Below are 14,268 nucleotides of genomic sequence, written 5' to 3'. Positions count from 1 at the left end.
CATTAGTGCCTTCTACCTGATTTCACACTGTTATAATGATTAAATCAGTCTCGGCTTTGTCTTTTTCTTTACATGCTTACATGTTCAATGTTTGTGTTTCTTGGCTTTCCCTTTTACACTTCCCTTTGGAGTTAGTGCCAAGTGTTGTTATTTGTTTAAAGAATTTAGTATTTTATGTCTTTTTGTTGTTTTTTATTTAAAGTTTGTATTTATTTTTAGTTCAACACTTTAAGTGTTCATAGCTACAAGCATCTATGGGTGAAAGTTGGCCAGCATATGCCGGCAGTACTAATGTTTTGGTTAAGATAAGAATCCACTGCAGGCATTTTGACTCTTGTATGGTCATTTAAGTTTAAGGTGGTGGGTACTTGTTTTAGGATAGCATCTTTTTCAGGCAAAATGGCTTCGATGATCTGTCTCTCAGCCAAATTAAAATTCCTGTGAATTTTCACCCGTGCAATCAACTTAATTTTAATGACTTGAATACTATTTTGACATTTTCATTCAGACTCCTTCATTCCTAGAGAAAGCCAGGCTTGCCCTAGACAATGAAAGCACCTCATCATTGGAAAACCGTGCCACAGTCACTGGAAATGTACTACAACATTCTGTGCCTGATGTGTTTGGGGGACATGAGAGATTTTCTTCTCTGGTAACTATTTTGATAGTAAATTTGTTGTCATTGCGTTGTTATTGTTGTTGTTGTTACTTATCAAAAGAGCAAAAATATTCTTTTAGACAATAATAATTGCTTGCTATCATTTTGATAGGATGCTAATATAATAATAATAATAATAATAATAATAATAATAATAATAATAATAATAATAATAATAATAATAATAAATGTACATTTATATAGCGCTTATGCCGAAGCTTTGAAGCGCTTCACATTGACCATCAGTAAAAAGCATTACACACTGCAGATTCTGACATACGAACAAAAGCTCACATACATCTAATTACACACACACACACACACACACACACACATCCATATACACACTGTACATAAATATATTACTCACACACACACACAAACACACGTATATATATCAGAAAGTAAATCCCGTAGATCTTAAGGATTCAGCTACCTAGTCACTCACTGTTTGAGGGACAGAGGGATCCAACAACAACAAAAAATCTAGACTCTACCGAAAATAGTTATTGGTCTCTTTACTTGTGAAGGGAGTGCTCTACCGACTGATTTACCAGGACCCCCAAATTGAGACATCAGCTCATACATTAATAATCCACTTTTTATTTCTTTTACTCACAGGATTACGATGACGACTTCCCTCAAGAAACTGTAGAGAAAATCTTCAACCACCTTACGCCCAATGGCAGTCTACGTCATACCCCTTCCCAATCAAAATGTGACACAACAGACATAGATCAGGACATTTCTGACTCAAATTACAAAGACCTCTGTCGAAATTTGTATAACAAGAGTAACAACAACAACAACAACAGCAGCAGCAGCAGCAGCAGAAGCAGCAACATGTCTGAGAATAATTTAGGTGTAGTTGAAGCAAAGAAAAATAAAGATTTGGTTGATTTGGCAGATCATACTCAACGTGACAGGAAGTGTGATGGGAGTAGAAATAGAAATGCTGAAGTCTGTAATGATCAGGAAGTTGGAATGATGGGAAGGGAGAGGATAGAGGGAGATGGAGGGAATTCTAATGATGTAGACAGGGTGAGTTGTGAAGGAAACATTGAGGTGAGAGATGATTATGTCGGTAAGGGTGATGATGATGATGGTAGCAAAGAAGATCAGAAAGGAGACGATGATAGTAAAAATGATGAGAAGAAATTGGAACAGAAATTGACAACTGTATTCAGTAGCTTTTGTAAAAGTGATAATTATAGAAACCTTTGTGGTGGAAATGAAAATTCCAGTAGTCACTGCAGTCATTACAAAGAGGAAGGAAAGGACGAAAATCTGAGAACAAGGGAGGTCACTTTGAAAATTCATAAAGGACGTTTGGAAACATTGACTGCAACTTCGAAAACGAAAGTAACAACAGCGATCAGAGAATTTAGAGACAGAAAGGAGGAGGAGGAGACAGAAGAGGAAGAAGGGGAGGCTGTTGATTTTGTGTTGAGGAAGAGAAAGAAGAACCTGAGAGATAAGATGAACAAGCTGTTGAGTTATGGCCGACCTCAAGCATTGACCCCTCTGTCGGGAACAGTCGTCTCCCCTGCATGTGTCCGACAATTCAAATCCCCTCATGCTTCTTCTAGTCAGTAGTTTGTCACCAAATGTATAGGTTCCAATGTAGGAAAATTAAAAGATTCAAGGCACTTTACAAGTAGTACCCAAGCTAACAGCAACACTCATAATGTGAGAATAGGACAAGGCACCTGTAAGGCTCTACTCCAATTTTTTTTTTTGACAGTCAGACTCATACTCCCTCTATGCGAGTGTTATACCATGAGACCACAAGACTGCATGAATTATCTTTTTTTTTCTCCTTTTAAAACAGAAATAATCGTTTTCATTATAAAATAGTCAGACTCCATATTTAAAAATAAACTGTTTACAATCAGTGTTTATGGGGCAATTGAAAATTTGGAGACAAAATAAAAATGAATAGGCAATCTGGAAAAATATAAAACTTACTTGAAAAATATGATTTAAGCTTGATACCCCTTTATCAGCCAAATTCTCAAGCAATAAAAAGAAGTTTGTGCGTACAATAATGGAACAGTTTCGTTCAATATTCAAGATTTTACAAATCAAGGGATGTAATCATTTAATCATGAGCACTGTCATTATCTATTATTGATATTACTGGGTTGTCTCTCTTCTCAGGTCACAACTTGAAAAGATGACAGATTACGTTTTAAGTGAATATGTACAAAGCTGCTGGAAGCTGCGGACTAATACAAGTCATTTAAAAAAGTGAATATATATCAGCTAAACAAAAAAAAAACAAACAATATACAAAACATAGAACGTTTTGGGTTCAATCCCCTTCTTCAGCCAACATCAAAAACAGTAAATTGTCAATGGGAAACATTGAATTTTTTTTTTTTTTCTCCTTTGTCTGGGGAAATAAATTGTAACATCGCCTTACAGGCATTTCATGTCTCGTCCTACAAATTAAATTTTGCTGTTGGCCAGGGACTCCTTGTAATTCACTTTAGAAACAAGTTTAATGGATATCGTACGAATATAATAAATGGCTGAATGTATTGCACACTCGGATTTTAGCACACTTTTTTGCTTCTCACAAGAGCGTGCTATAATCCAGCAAGTACTGTATCACTTATGTGCCTCTGCTGAACCATTCCTTGCATGTTGTTGAAGCTTTGTGATTTCTACCCTTAGAGTATAGTAACTGATCTTTACGGTCTTCTGATCTGCCATGGTGGGCAGAGAAGTCGCACGCCGTGTCTCCCATCCTCCACATCTGTTCTCCCATTCCATCTTACTCTCTGTTTTTTTTCTGGATTGAGGTTGCTTATGGTTTTTCTAGTCTTGACGAGAATCCTTAGCTGGGAGGAAGACAGTCAAAAATGTAGTTCCTTTCTTTAGAAAGATAATATATTTTCCCCCTATAAGTCATCTCTATTTACTTTTATAGTTATTAGTTTTTAATAACATGTAGTTTGTAAACATTTGAGTGAATCCTTCTTAGTAGGATTCTTTGCTTGCGACTGGATTGGAACTTTATGTAATATCGAAATAGGAACATTGATGGATCGCTCGTGGAATCTTCTGTTTCCTATTTGAACCAGTCCACTTTGTCTTGCTTTTTAAAAAAAATTGCTTCTCAGATCTACAACTTTTCCTCTGTCATCTTCCTTTTTTTTTTTGTCACCAGCACTGACATTACTAAATGTCCTATTGTTGTTGCAAGCTCTGTAAAAACCCATAGAAACTAAAAAACTTGTTTTAAATGTATATTGGTTTGGAAACATTTGAGTGTATTCGGAATACTATTCCTCTTAGTTGGGACCTGTGCTCATGTCTGGATGAGCCTTTTAGGTGATCTCAATTCAAGTACACTGTTAGTGTGCACTTGTAATCTTACCTATCTTAACCCATCCCCTTTGTCTTACTTTTTCTTGTGCCTTTTTAGTTGTAAATCTATAACTTTTTTGACTATCCCATTTTCCTCCGTTTTACTTTCGCTTAAATGACTTAAATGTCTCACACGCCGTAAAACCCTTAAAAACAAAAAATAAAGACTAAACCAACTGTTCGTCAAATTATGGTATTAGTAAACAAAAAATAAAAAATATATTGTTTTCAGTTCCTGCAGGGAAATTGAAAATAACAAATTACGTTTATACAGCATTTTAAATATTACATAATGCTCAATGCACTTGTTTGGGTGAATTGCAAGATGACTAATAATATAATTACCGTATCCTTTATTTCGATATTGCATTGCATTGGAATAAAATCATTTATTATCTTTACTTTTAAAAACATTGTTTTCTCTTTTCTTTCTTTTCATTGTTTGATTTTATAATTTGGTATTTTATTGTTTTTTTTGTTGTTTTTTTTTTAAGCTGTTACTGTTATATTCATTTTTGTTCATTTCTTGATGAAGAAGAAGAAGAATCAAATCTAGTCAAGTAGTCCCTCAGAGCCAGAGTTTATCCTAGCTTCTATAGCTTGAAACGGGCAATAGCAATTGCTTGCTACCTTAAAGGTAGGACACTATTCTATATATATCAAAAGCACTTACAGACCCAGACACCAAATCACTGGGTGACAGGGAGGTCAGAAAAAGATGGCCACCACCCAAAAACGACCCCTTTGTGTGTGATACGAGTTCTCTATGAACTGACCCCTAAATCATCACTGTGATGGAGTTATTTTTATAAATGGTTTTAAAGTAAGTTATTTTGAAAGCATTTGATAATAGCCCTTCAGACTACACATTTATAAATACTTTTAGGATCTACTTTTGAACTATAGAACCCCCCTTTATCTTACTTTTACTGGGACGGTTCAAACTACAGAATTTCAATTTTCTAATTGGGTGGGGCCTTTTGTCCTCCCATAGGAGTAGGAGGTCACTTAATGTGTCCTCTATACCCATATCTGTATTCTCTGTTGCTTTATGTCTTTTCTTAGAATGGGATTACATACTTGATTTTGTTCTGACCCTTGTCAGTCCTTGGTTGGGAGGGAAACAGTCAAATGTAAAGTAATAATGGTTTTGGGGTATGATATCTTTTTCCTTGTAAATTATATCACTGTTTTGTGCTCTTTATGTTTTGTCAACAGTTGAATATGTACATCTTAGTGGGATCCTGTACTAGTGACTGGATGAGACTTTTAGGTGATCTCAAAGTCAGTAAACTGACGGTATGCTCTTGGAATAGAACTCCTTATTTGACCCAGTCCCATTTTCTTACTTTTTCTCGGGTTAATTATGAATATAAAATGTTTTGATTATCCCATTTTCATCCCTTTTAGAGGAGCTGAAATGACATCTTGCAAGTGCGTAAAGCCCTTTGAAAAAAAAACAAACAAACAATATTCGGACTATCCCATCATTTTCTTTATTATTGGCACACATTTACCCTGGCCCATAGAATTATATGTATCACTGCGGACACATAACAAAGCGGTTTCTGTGCTATGTCCAGGGGCCGTTTTCATGAACGCGGCTAGCGCTTAGTCTCCGACTTCCTCTGACTTTAGTCAAGGACTTGAAAAAAATTGGATTTCATGTGAGCTGACTAAGCAAGTCCCAGACTAACATCCCGACGCCTTCTGACTAAGTTTGGCCAAGTTTTAGTCATTTGCTGAGGCAGGACTTCAAGTCTTAGTCTGAGTCTAGTTACTAGGATATATCCTAGCGTCGACAAGATAGCAGCTATTTTTAGATTGAGCGCTTCAATTCGGAAGGAAAATACTTTGGTTACGAATGACAGAGGCAAAAAAACAAAACAACGGAATCTAATCTAATCGTCTCGCGAGTTGCGAGTGTACGGGGACTCGAGATGAAGGGTTTGCGTCAAAGAACAAAAACAAAAAAGGATTAGAAAGTATAGTGGAGACAAAAGTTATTCTGCCGGCATTGTATATGACTGGAATAATGTGATTCATCAGAGCACACTATCTCTTTTTTTGTTGTTGTTCAATTTGTTTGAGTTTCAATAAACTTTCATGGGGCTAAATATAGACTTGACAGTCGACCATGGACATCATTGTTGTAGTCTAACAGTCGAAAGTCAATACCTCGTGATTTGATTCATCATGTCAAATGTAAGTTCAAATATGAAAAAAAAAAAAAAAAATAAAATCAAACGACGCAATATTATCTATACCGGACGTGTTGCTAATTTCTTCTTTTGAAATCTTTTGCATTGAAAGTATGAAGGCGGGTATCTTAAATGTCATCATGTACTAGAGAGCGTGATGTTACCAGCACAAAACAGCCAAATTAGTCACCGTCCTTACAACGCCCATTTCTATTCAAGAGACTAGGTAGTCTGAGACTAGAAAGCGTTCATGAATCCGATTGTTTTTAGACACTTGCTCCGCTTATCTTAAGACTAGAAAGTCATTTAAATAGAAATATACATCTCAATTTTAATGACCCTCATCTTGACAATTACTCTTAAACCTCGGAGCTCATGAAGTCTCGGGTTTGAGAGTTTTGCCAAAGTGAGAGCCGTTTAAATCGATCGATAATTGAAGGACCGGGTTTTTTGGCTAAGTATTTAGATACGTGTTTTTATTTCCAAGAGAACGGCAGCTGCTGACTAGGTATAATAGATCATACTATTATAATCTGTTTGTTATTCGAAAACTTTTTATATTTTGTTCTTTCTTGAAGTTTATTCCTTTTTGTTCAAGGACTTTTACAGTCTATAGCATCTTGCAGCTTAGTATCATTTTAACGGATATTTTGTTGCGTTGATTTCCATACAACCAACTAAATTTAGTCAAAACTATGAGAATTGGGGGGGGGGGGGGGGGGGGGATTTATCTTACAGACCAAAATAAACGCAGTTTCGTAAAAGGAGAAAAGGTGAACTTTTATGTGGCATATCGTCTAAAAACGGTTTATATCGCTGTGGTCATGATGCTTAAATAGAATTTATCGCCAAAAATATGAAACACAGATCTGATTTTTATTGATTCTTCTAAGCCAGTGGACACTAAATAGTTTCCTTAAGTTAACAAAACCTCGTTATTTTACATTTATAATGCACCGTCTCAATAAATTAAGTATTGTGTTAGCAAAAACTATGTGCTAAACATAGAATTTATAGATACAAATATTGAACATGGTTTGAGTTCTATTTGTATTGGTTGTCCTTTCAACCACTTTGCCCATAGAGTTTATTCAGGTCTCGATAGCGTGATACAGACAATACCAATTACTTTTATCATTTCGACAGGACGCTCGTTTATATCAATGTCTTGTTTACTGTTTTTGGCCAAAGGACGATTTTGAATTTGGTAATTTAATTTGTTATTTTTTGAAGCTGCTATATCCATTTTTATTTATTACTTTTTATAGTCCACATCTTCTAGAAGCTAACTATCAGATTAATTTACTGACTGAACTCTTTCCTTACCGATCCTTTCCAGTATTTTCCCCAAATGGCAGGCTTACCCAGCAGAAAAAATTGATTTTTTAAACTCAAACAAGCTCTCTACAAAACAACTTTATGTTCTTATTGATTAAACAAAGTTCATTCTTCAAAGTCTGTGATTTACAAAATAAAGCTGAATCAGAAAAATGTATATTATTGTATCGTAACAAATGTGACGATTTTTCTGCAAGTGGTAAGGAGAGGGTTAAAGAATTCCGCTTTCGATGTCAACCGACTCCGCAGATTATTAGACCGTTCCGATTATTTTCGTGGAGAAGATTCCCCCAACTTATGTCTCTATTTACTGATGTTTGATGCTCTGCCAGTGGTGTTCTTCTGGCTTTGCCATTGAGTTGTTTCCTTCAATTTAATCAATTAACATTCGTACTCAGGAAAGGCACGTATTTAAGAATAAGAACATATTTTTACATTTAAAAATTTGATGAGAAAACTCGTCTTCTTCTTCTTCTTCTTCTTCGTCTTCTTCTTCTTCTTCTTCTTCTTCTTCTTCTTCTTCTTCTTCTTCTTCTTCTTCTTCTTCTTCTTCTTCTTCTTCTTCTTCTTCTTTGCTATTTACAAATGCGGGAATTTTTAAAAACAATTCATACAAAATTGAAATTTACTTTTAGAGGTCAGGTTCATTCCGAGATAATACGAGGTTGTTACAATGAGCAACAAAAGCTATATCAACAAAGAATGAGAACACCAACCATGGTTGCAGTACTTTGATTAAAACAAAGAAAACCATTAATCTTTGCAGTACTTTGATAAAAACAAAGAACACCAGGTTTGGTTGCAGTACTTTGATAAATAACAAAGAACACCAGGTTTGGCTGCAGTACTTTGATAAAAACAAAGAACACCATGTTTGGTTGCAGTACTTTGATAAAAACAAAGAACACCATGTTTGGTTGCAGTACTTTGATAAAAACAAAGAACACCAATAGTGGTTGCAGTACTTTGATTAAAACAAAAAACACCAATAATGGCTGCAAACATTCATGGTTGCAGTACTTTGATCCAACGCTTTATTACATTATTTCCAGAAATGCTGATTTTTAATATCAATTGATTAAAATGATCCATAAGTTGTCAAAGATTGAATTCAAGTTTCTGATTGATCAGTATATGGATAGTATTAATGAAGATGACGTCACTCTGCTCTTTGTTGTCCTTCTCTAGACCGCTAGTTGGGTGTGTTATTCTTTCTCATTAATCTTTTTTCAGTCAAACTATAGATGGAATATAATTGACTTCTGTCAGGTCTTTCTTATTGTTGTCATATCGTATCGTCTAGTCTGTTGATCTATTAGTTTCTCATAATAAAATGAATGAATCTGACGTCACTTGGTCCTTTTGTAATTTTTAGACAGCCAGTTTGATGATTTATTAGTTCTTACTCAATACTCTGAACCAAACTATAAACATTAAAGGTTGCACACAGTTTTGTTACGATTGATCAGGCATATAGACAATGTGAATATTTTACTTAAACGAATGCCATTAGTAGCAATACATAGCGTGCAGTTCGCTGTGTTTAATCGTCACTGCAATAGGCTTCAACAGTCGTGACGTCACTTCCCTCGTAATGTCGCATAGTAACATAGCATCTGGTTATAAACTATCGGAACAATGCCGGACGCCCTTGTAAAATATTTCTCCGACGAGCATAAAAGTGAATCCAGGTTACAAAACTATTATAAATCTGATCATATTTTGACTTTTATACATTCTGATCACATTACTTATGAAAAAGTTCTAGCCGGCATGGAAAATAAAAAGTACCGATTTTCTTTTTTTTTAGAACCAAGCTGCTCGTTGATGGGCGAACGTGACATCAAACTTTTGAATCCATCAAATCATTTCAAGGGGTATGGCTGTGTTCCCTTCCACTACGAGAAGTATTGATGCCAGGCCTTCCTTTATTCCTGTTCAAAACTCATTGGAAGTGTATAGTCTGAATCATAAGATGACATAAATATTATACTAGCAGGATGTATAGGCAGGTTCTTATGATTACGAGGCATAAAAGAGCAAGGCTGGATAATCTTTATTTACGACCAGGATTTATTTCGGCCTCCATTCTTTAATCAAAACACCAGTTGGCCAAGCTATGTATACAGTCCTCCGAAGGGCTGGCTTCACGTTTCCAAGGAGATTGGAACCAGTATTTTGACATAACACTTTTGTTCCCCATTCTGAAAGATTGGTAACATGTGCTCTTCTATACATATTACTATTAAGAATATTGTCCATTGATTTCTGAGTTAATGTTCTGTTAATGAACAATCTGTCTATTTTAACTTCAAACATCACTAGTTTAAGATGGACGCTAGCGCTGAACAACGTAATAGCAGTCGACTTTCAATACCTGAAAAAAGTCTTTTTTCATCATTCAGCGATTCTATAGTGACTTAAAAAGTGTTACGATAGCTCAGTTGATAGAGCACTCGCTTTAGACACAGGGTCCGAGACTGATTCCAAATGAAGTCAATTTAAATCTGACCCCCCCCCCCCCCAACCCCCTTGTTCACCCAGCAATGGTTGGGTAGCTGTAACTGTAATCTAGCGGAAAGTACAATGCGCGGTAGAATAGCGCCATATCCTAACAGCAGCAGACAAACACCAATGGCTGTTTTAATCTACAGAAACCGGGATTAACGTTGGCTCCATACGTCTGATGGCTCTGAAGGATTTAAGTGACTTAAAGGGGAAAGCCTGACTGTTTTTTTTTTTTTTTTTTTTTTTTTTTTTGTTGCTTTATAAAACCCTTTCCTAAATGATTTATAAAATCCAAATTTCTCTGTTAGCATAACTGGTTAAATGAAAGTAGGACTAACTGTTTATCTTAGTGTGACTTAACTCTCTCTCTCTCTCTCTCTCTCTCTCTCTCTCTCTCTCTCTCTCTCTCTCTCTCTCTCTCTCTCTCTCTCTCCCCCTCTCTCTCTCTCTCTCTCTCTCTCTCTCTCTCTCTCTCTCTCTCTCTCTCTCTCTCTCTCTCTCTCTCTCTTTCCCGACTATTCAACACAAACATAGTTGTTTTTTTAAAACTCAACAAACCAAATCAATAAGTACACACTATACATTGTTTGTTCAGTAAGACAAGCTTTATAAAACAACATTAAGTTCCTGAAGCTATAACAAAGATTTTTCTTCTAATTCTGTGAATAATTATCCCAATCTTATCAAGAAAAATATTCATTGAATCATAATGAATGAATGCGACTATTTTCCTTTGAGTTGGTGAGGAGAGGGTTAATGGGATTTGAATGTCAACCAGATAGATAGAATAAAATTGACGTCACTCAGGACTTTGTTATTGTATTTTTGCCATCCACGTTTATGAGTTCTTCTCACTAAACTGTATGAATCAGATTATAAAAGTTCATGGTTACACATAGTTTTGTGTGTTGGTCTGATATACTTCCGGATGGCAATGTTGTGAGCTTCTTAGCCCAGCCCATACTATCTATACTACTCAGGTTTGCATCTGATCTCATGTGGCACAGGAGAGGAATGACATTGATACAAAATCTAAAACACAAAGTCAAGCCCAACAATTACATTTCTTCTGGAAAATCAGACTATAAATTCAAGGTAACACATTGTTTGTATTTTGGCACATTATAGATAGAACGAAATTGACGTCACTCAGTTCTTAATTATTGTTTTTCGTCAACCATTTTTATGATAAGTGCTCATCAAATTGTATCAATCATACAAAAAAAAAACATTAAAGTTTACACATAGCTTTGTGTGTTGGTACATTGTATTCACTGGCGGATGATATGAGTAAATTAGCTAAGCGCATTGCATCAATATCTGGCTGGCGGGTGTTTTGAGATGTTTTTAACAAGGGCATAGCATTGATAATAATTGTCTCTCTTATTGGGTTCTTAACTTGTTTTTGAAGTCAACTCCCATTATAACTTTTAGATTCACATCTGTTGATATATTACATATTATAGCATCTTATCGACAACGACATAGTTGAAGCTTCCACAGCTCTTTCTTGAATTTTGAGCTCATCTTGTAGTAAACGATAAAGTTACAACATGAATTTGCCGCATCTAACATTTTAGAAAAAGCTACTATTGTAAATCGTTCAGCGGACATCATTGGAGCCATTGAAAACATATCTAAAACCTTGGGAAAATAACAGATAGAAAATATAACACACAAAGTAATCGACATGCGAGTTAGGTTTGATCCCTTCCTTACTTTTGCTTCCCCATGTTCCTCCACTTTCTCCGAGCCTTTTTCGTTGCCCGATGATGATGTGTTGGTTTCTAATCTTGTTGAATACGACGCCGTTGACTTTTTAAATTGCTTTGAGATAATGATTTTGATTACGATGACAATGTTGAACACAATCATGAGCAGGATTACAGTGGGTTGCAGGATTGAATAATTCAATGCAGTGAGGTTTCTGCCAAAATCAGTCGTAAAAACATGAGACAGTTCAAGCCGGAACTCACCATGTTCCGTGCTATTTTCTAAAAGTACCATTTTCCATTCAGTAATACGTGGAAGGTGTAGAGCAAAACTGACAGCGAAGACAACAAGTAGGATAAAACAGGAACGTTTTGGCGTGAATACATTCTTTGCATTGAGAGGGAAAATCACGCTGACCATTCTTTCAAATGCCAGGTAAACTAGTGTCCACCCGGCAAATTGACTCAACATTGGCCCCAGAGGTGACATTAAAACAGGGAGGAATTCAATTAAAGAGTGACACGGTGTCAAATGACATAGGAGATTCATACCGTTGGTCAAAAATTCTAACACACAAAAGCAGAAGTCTACCAAGGCAAGACAAACACATACAGCCGTGCAGTTGTCCGCTAGAATACCTTGTTTGTAAAACACGATTATATTGAAGATGTTGGTCACGGCACCAAAACAATTGAATAGTAGAGGCAACGCAATTCCAAGAATATATTCAAGAACAAAATAAGCTGTCTTGTTTGGCATCGGTGTATTGAAAGGATTATAAAAATAATAATTAAAATTGCCTATATTGCTACTATTGTCCATTTTTGAATTTTCATTGCCTTTTATCACATCGTGGTAGAAATGATTGGAATGGCTGAATTTCTGACGATCGACATCGTGTGAACTGTTGTAGAGGTCGTCGTAAGAATTCTCTAACATTTGAGCTTTCAGGTCCGTGTTTGTATCTCAAAAAATGTATAAATGTGCTGTGGTGTGATTATCCTCTAATGTGTTGTATAGCGCGTTTTCTGTAAAAGAAGAGAAAATAATAATAATGATGATGATGATGATAATAAAAATAATGATAATGATAATAATAATAATAATAATAATAATAATAATAATAATAATAATAATAATAATAATAATAATAATAACAATAATAATAATAATAATCCGTAATTTCTATAGCTCCCCTTTCCAGCAAAAGTGCACATGTGATCATATAATATATATATATATATATATATATATATATATATATATATATATGTATATATATATATATATATATATATATATATATATATATATATCAAAAGATTCTAATTAAAATTTGAACAAATATGTACGAAAGGTACTAGACAAAGGAAGAAAGAAGAAACATTCCAAAAATCAGTCTAGCTCCAATGGGAATCGAACCTAGTTTCCTAATTTGATATTATCAAAAATGGAAATGGATCAATTCAAATGTCTTCGTCCTTGTCCTCGCGTGTTCCATGTATGTGTTGTGCGATGCAAGCGAGAGTTCACAGCGTTAAACGCACACCCTGTAAAAACTATAGGTATTAACATTGTCCCAACTATCGGGAGCCTCTGTGATGTAATGGTAGCACGTTTGACCAGTAAATAGATGGTCTGAGGTTCGATCCCCAGTTGAGGTAGACTGGGGTGGTTTTTTTGTTTTTTGGTATGACTTTTTTTTTTTGTATTTTTCTTTCTTGCTTTGTCTAGCACCTTTCATACCCAATTGTTCAGATTGTTCAATTGTTACGCTGGTGCCTGCCCTAGTTTCTTAACTAATATTTGTAACCCATTTTGTCACAATACGATATTAGAGACGTCGGAATGAAACAGAATCCACTCTATTGTTTTAAAGTTTAAATGAATAAAACAATTAATCATTTAGTTTTGAAGTTACTCCAAATTTTCCACTTTTACTGTAGCGTAATGACAAAATTGTTACGATGCGTCCCTCTCATCCTTTGATAAACAACTTAGTTTGTTCATATATTTATTTTCCTACGCTTATCTATCTTAGTTTTATTAAAATTAGATTTTGACCACATTGGTGATTCTTAATGTCATGTCGTTAATTTCCAATACCAATCATTGTAAAACGGTATGGAGAGGAATGGGAGGAATTGAAAGGGAAAAAAGGAAATGACGCAGAGACGGAAGAAGAGGAGGAGGAGGAGAAGAAGAAGAAGAAGAAGAAAAATGGAAAGGATGAGAAGGAGGAGGAGGAAAAGGAGGGAGGCATAATAATAATAATAATAATAATAATAATAATAATAATAATAATAATAATAATAATAATAATAATAATAATAATAATAATAATAATAAAGAAGAAGAAGAAGAAGAAGAAGAAGAAGAAGAAGAAGAAGAAGAAGAAGAAGAAGAAGAAGAAGAAGAAGAAGAAGAAGAAGAAGAAGAAGAAGAAGAAGAAGCGTAGGAGGAAGATGAGAAGTA

At 35.1% G+C, this 14,268-nt stretch overlaps 2 protein-coding genes across 3 annotated transcripts in view; one reads left to right on the top strand and one right to left on the bottom strand.

Annotated features, from left to right (window-relative positions):
* LOC144979919 (uncharacterized) overlaps positions 1–2,943 on the top strand; it is a 37,585-nt gene extending 34,642 nt beyond the window's left edge. Inside the window, exons 24-25 of the mRNA XM_078927199.1 lie at positions 509–652; positions 1,280–2,943. Coding sequence (XP_078783325.1) covers positions 509–652; positions 1,280–2,254 — 1,119 coding nt within the window. The 3' untranslated portion in view covers positions 2,255–2,943. The remainder of the gene's footprint in view (positions 1–508; positions 653–1,279) is intronic.
* Positions 2,944–10,662: 7,719 nt separating this feature from the next.
* Positions 10,663–14,268, bottom strand: part of LOC144979918 (uncharacterized) — a 4,081-nt gene continuing 475 nt past the window's right edge. Inside the window, exons 1-2 of one of the 2 annotated variants that reach the window (XM_078927198.1) lie at positions 13,715–13,917; positions 10,663–12,821 (exon numbers count right to left, since the gene is read on the bottom strand). In XM_078927198.1, coding sequence (XP_078783324.1) covers positions 11,551–12,732 — 1,182 coding nt within the window. In that variant the 5' untranslated portion in view covers positions 12,733–12,821; positions 13,715–13,917 and the 3' untranslated portion in view covers positions 10,663–11,550. Of the gene's footprint in view, positions 12,822–13,714; positions 13,918–14,268 lie in introns of those variants that run through there. The other variant, XM_078927197.1, reaches the window with a different exon arrangement.

Source organism: Berghia stephanieae, chromosome 9, assembly GCF_034508935.2.
Source record: "Berghia stephanieae isolate SIO BIC M18660-M18661 chromosome 9, UCSD_Bste_1.3, whole genome shotgun sequence".
NCBI lineage: Eukaryota > Metazoa > Mollusca > Gastropoda > Nudibranchia > Aeolidiidae > Berghia > Berghia stephanieae.
This window is presented reverse-complemented; position numbering and strand designations above follow the sequence as displayed.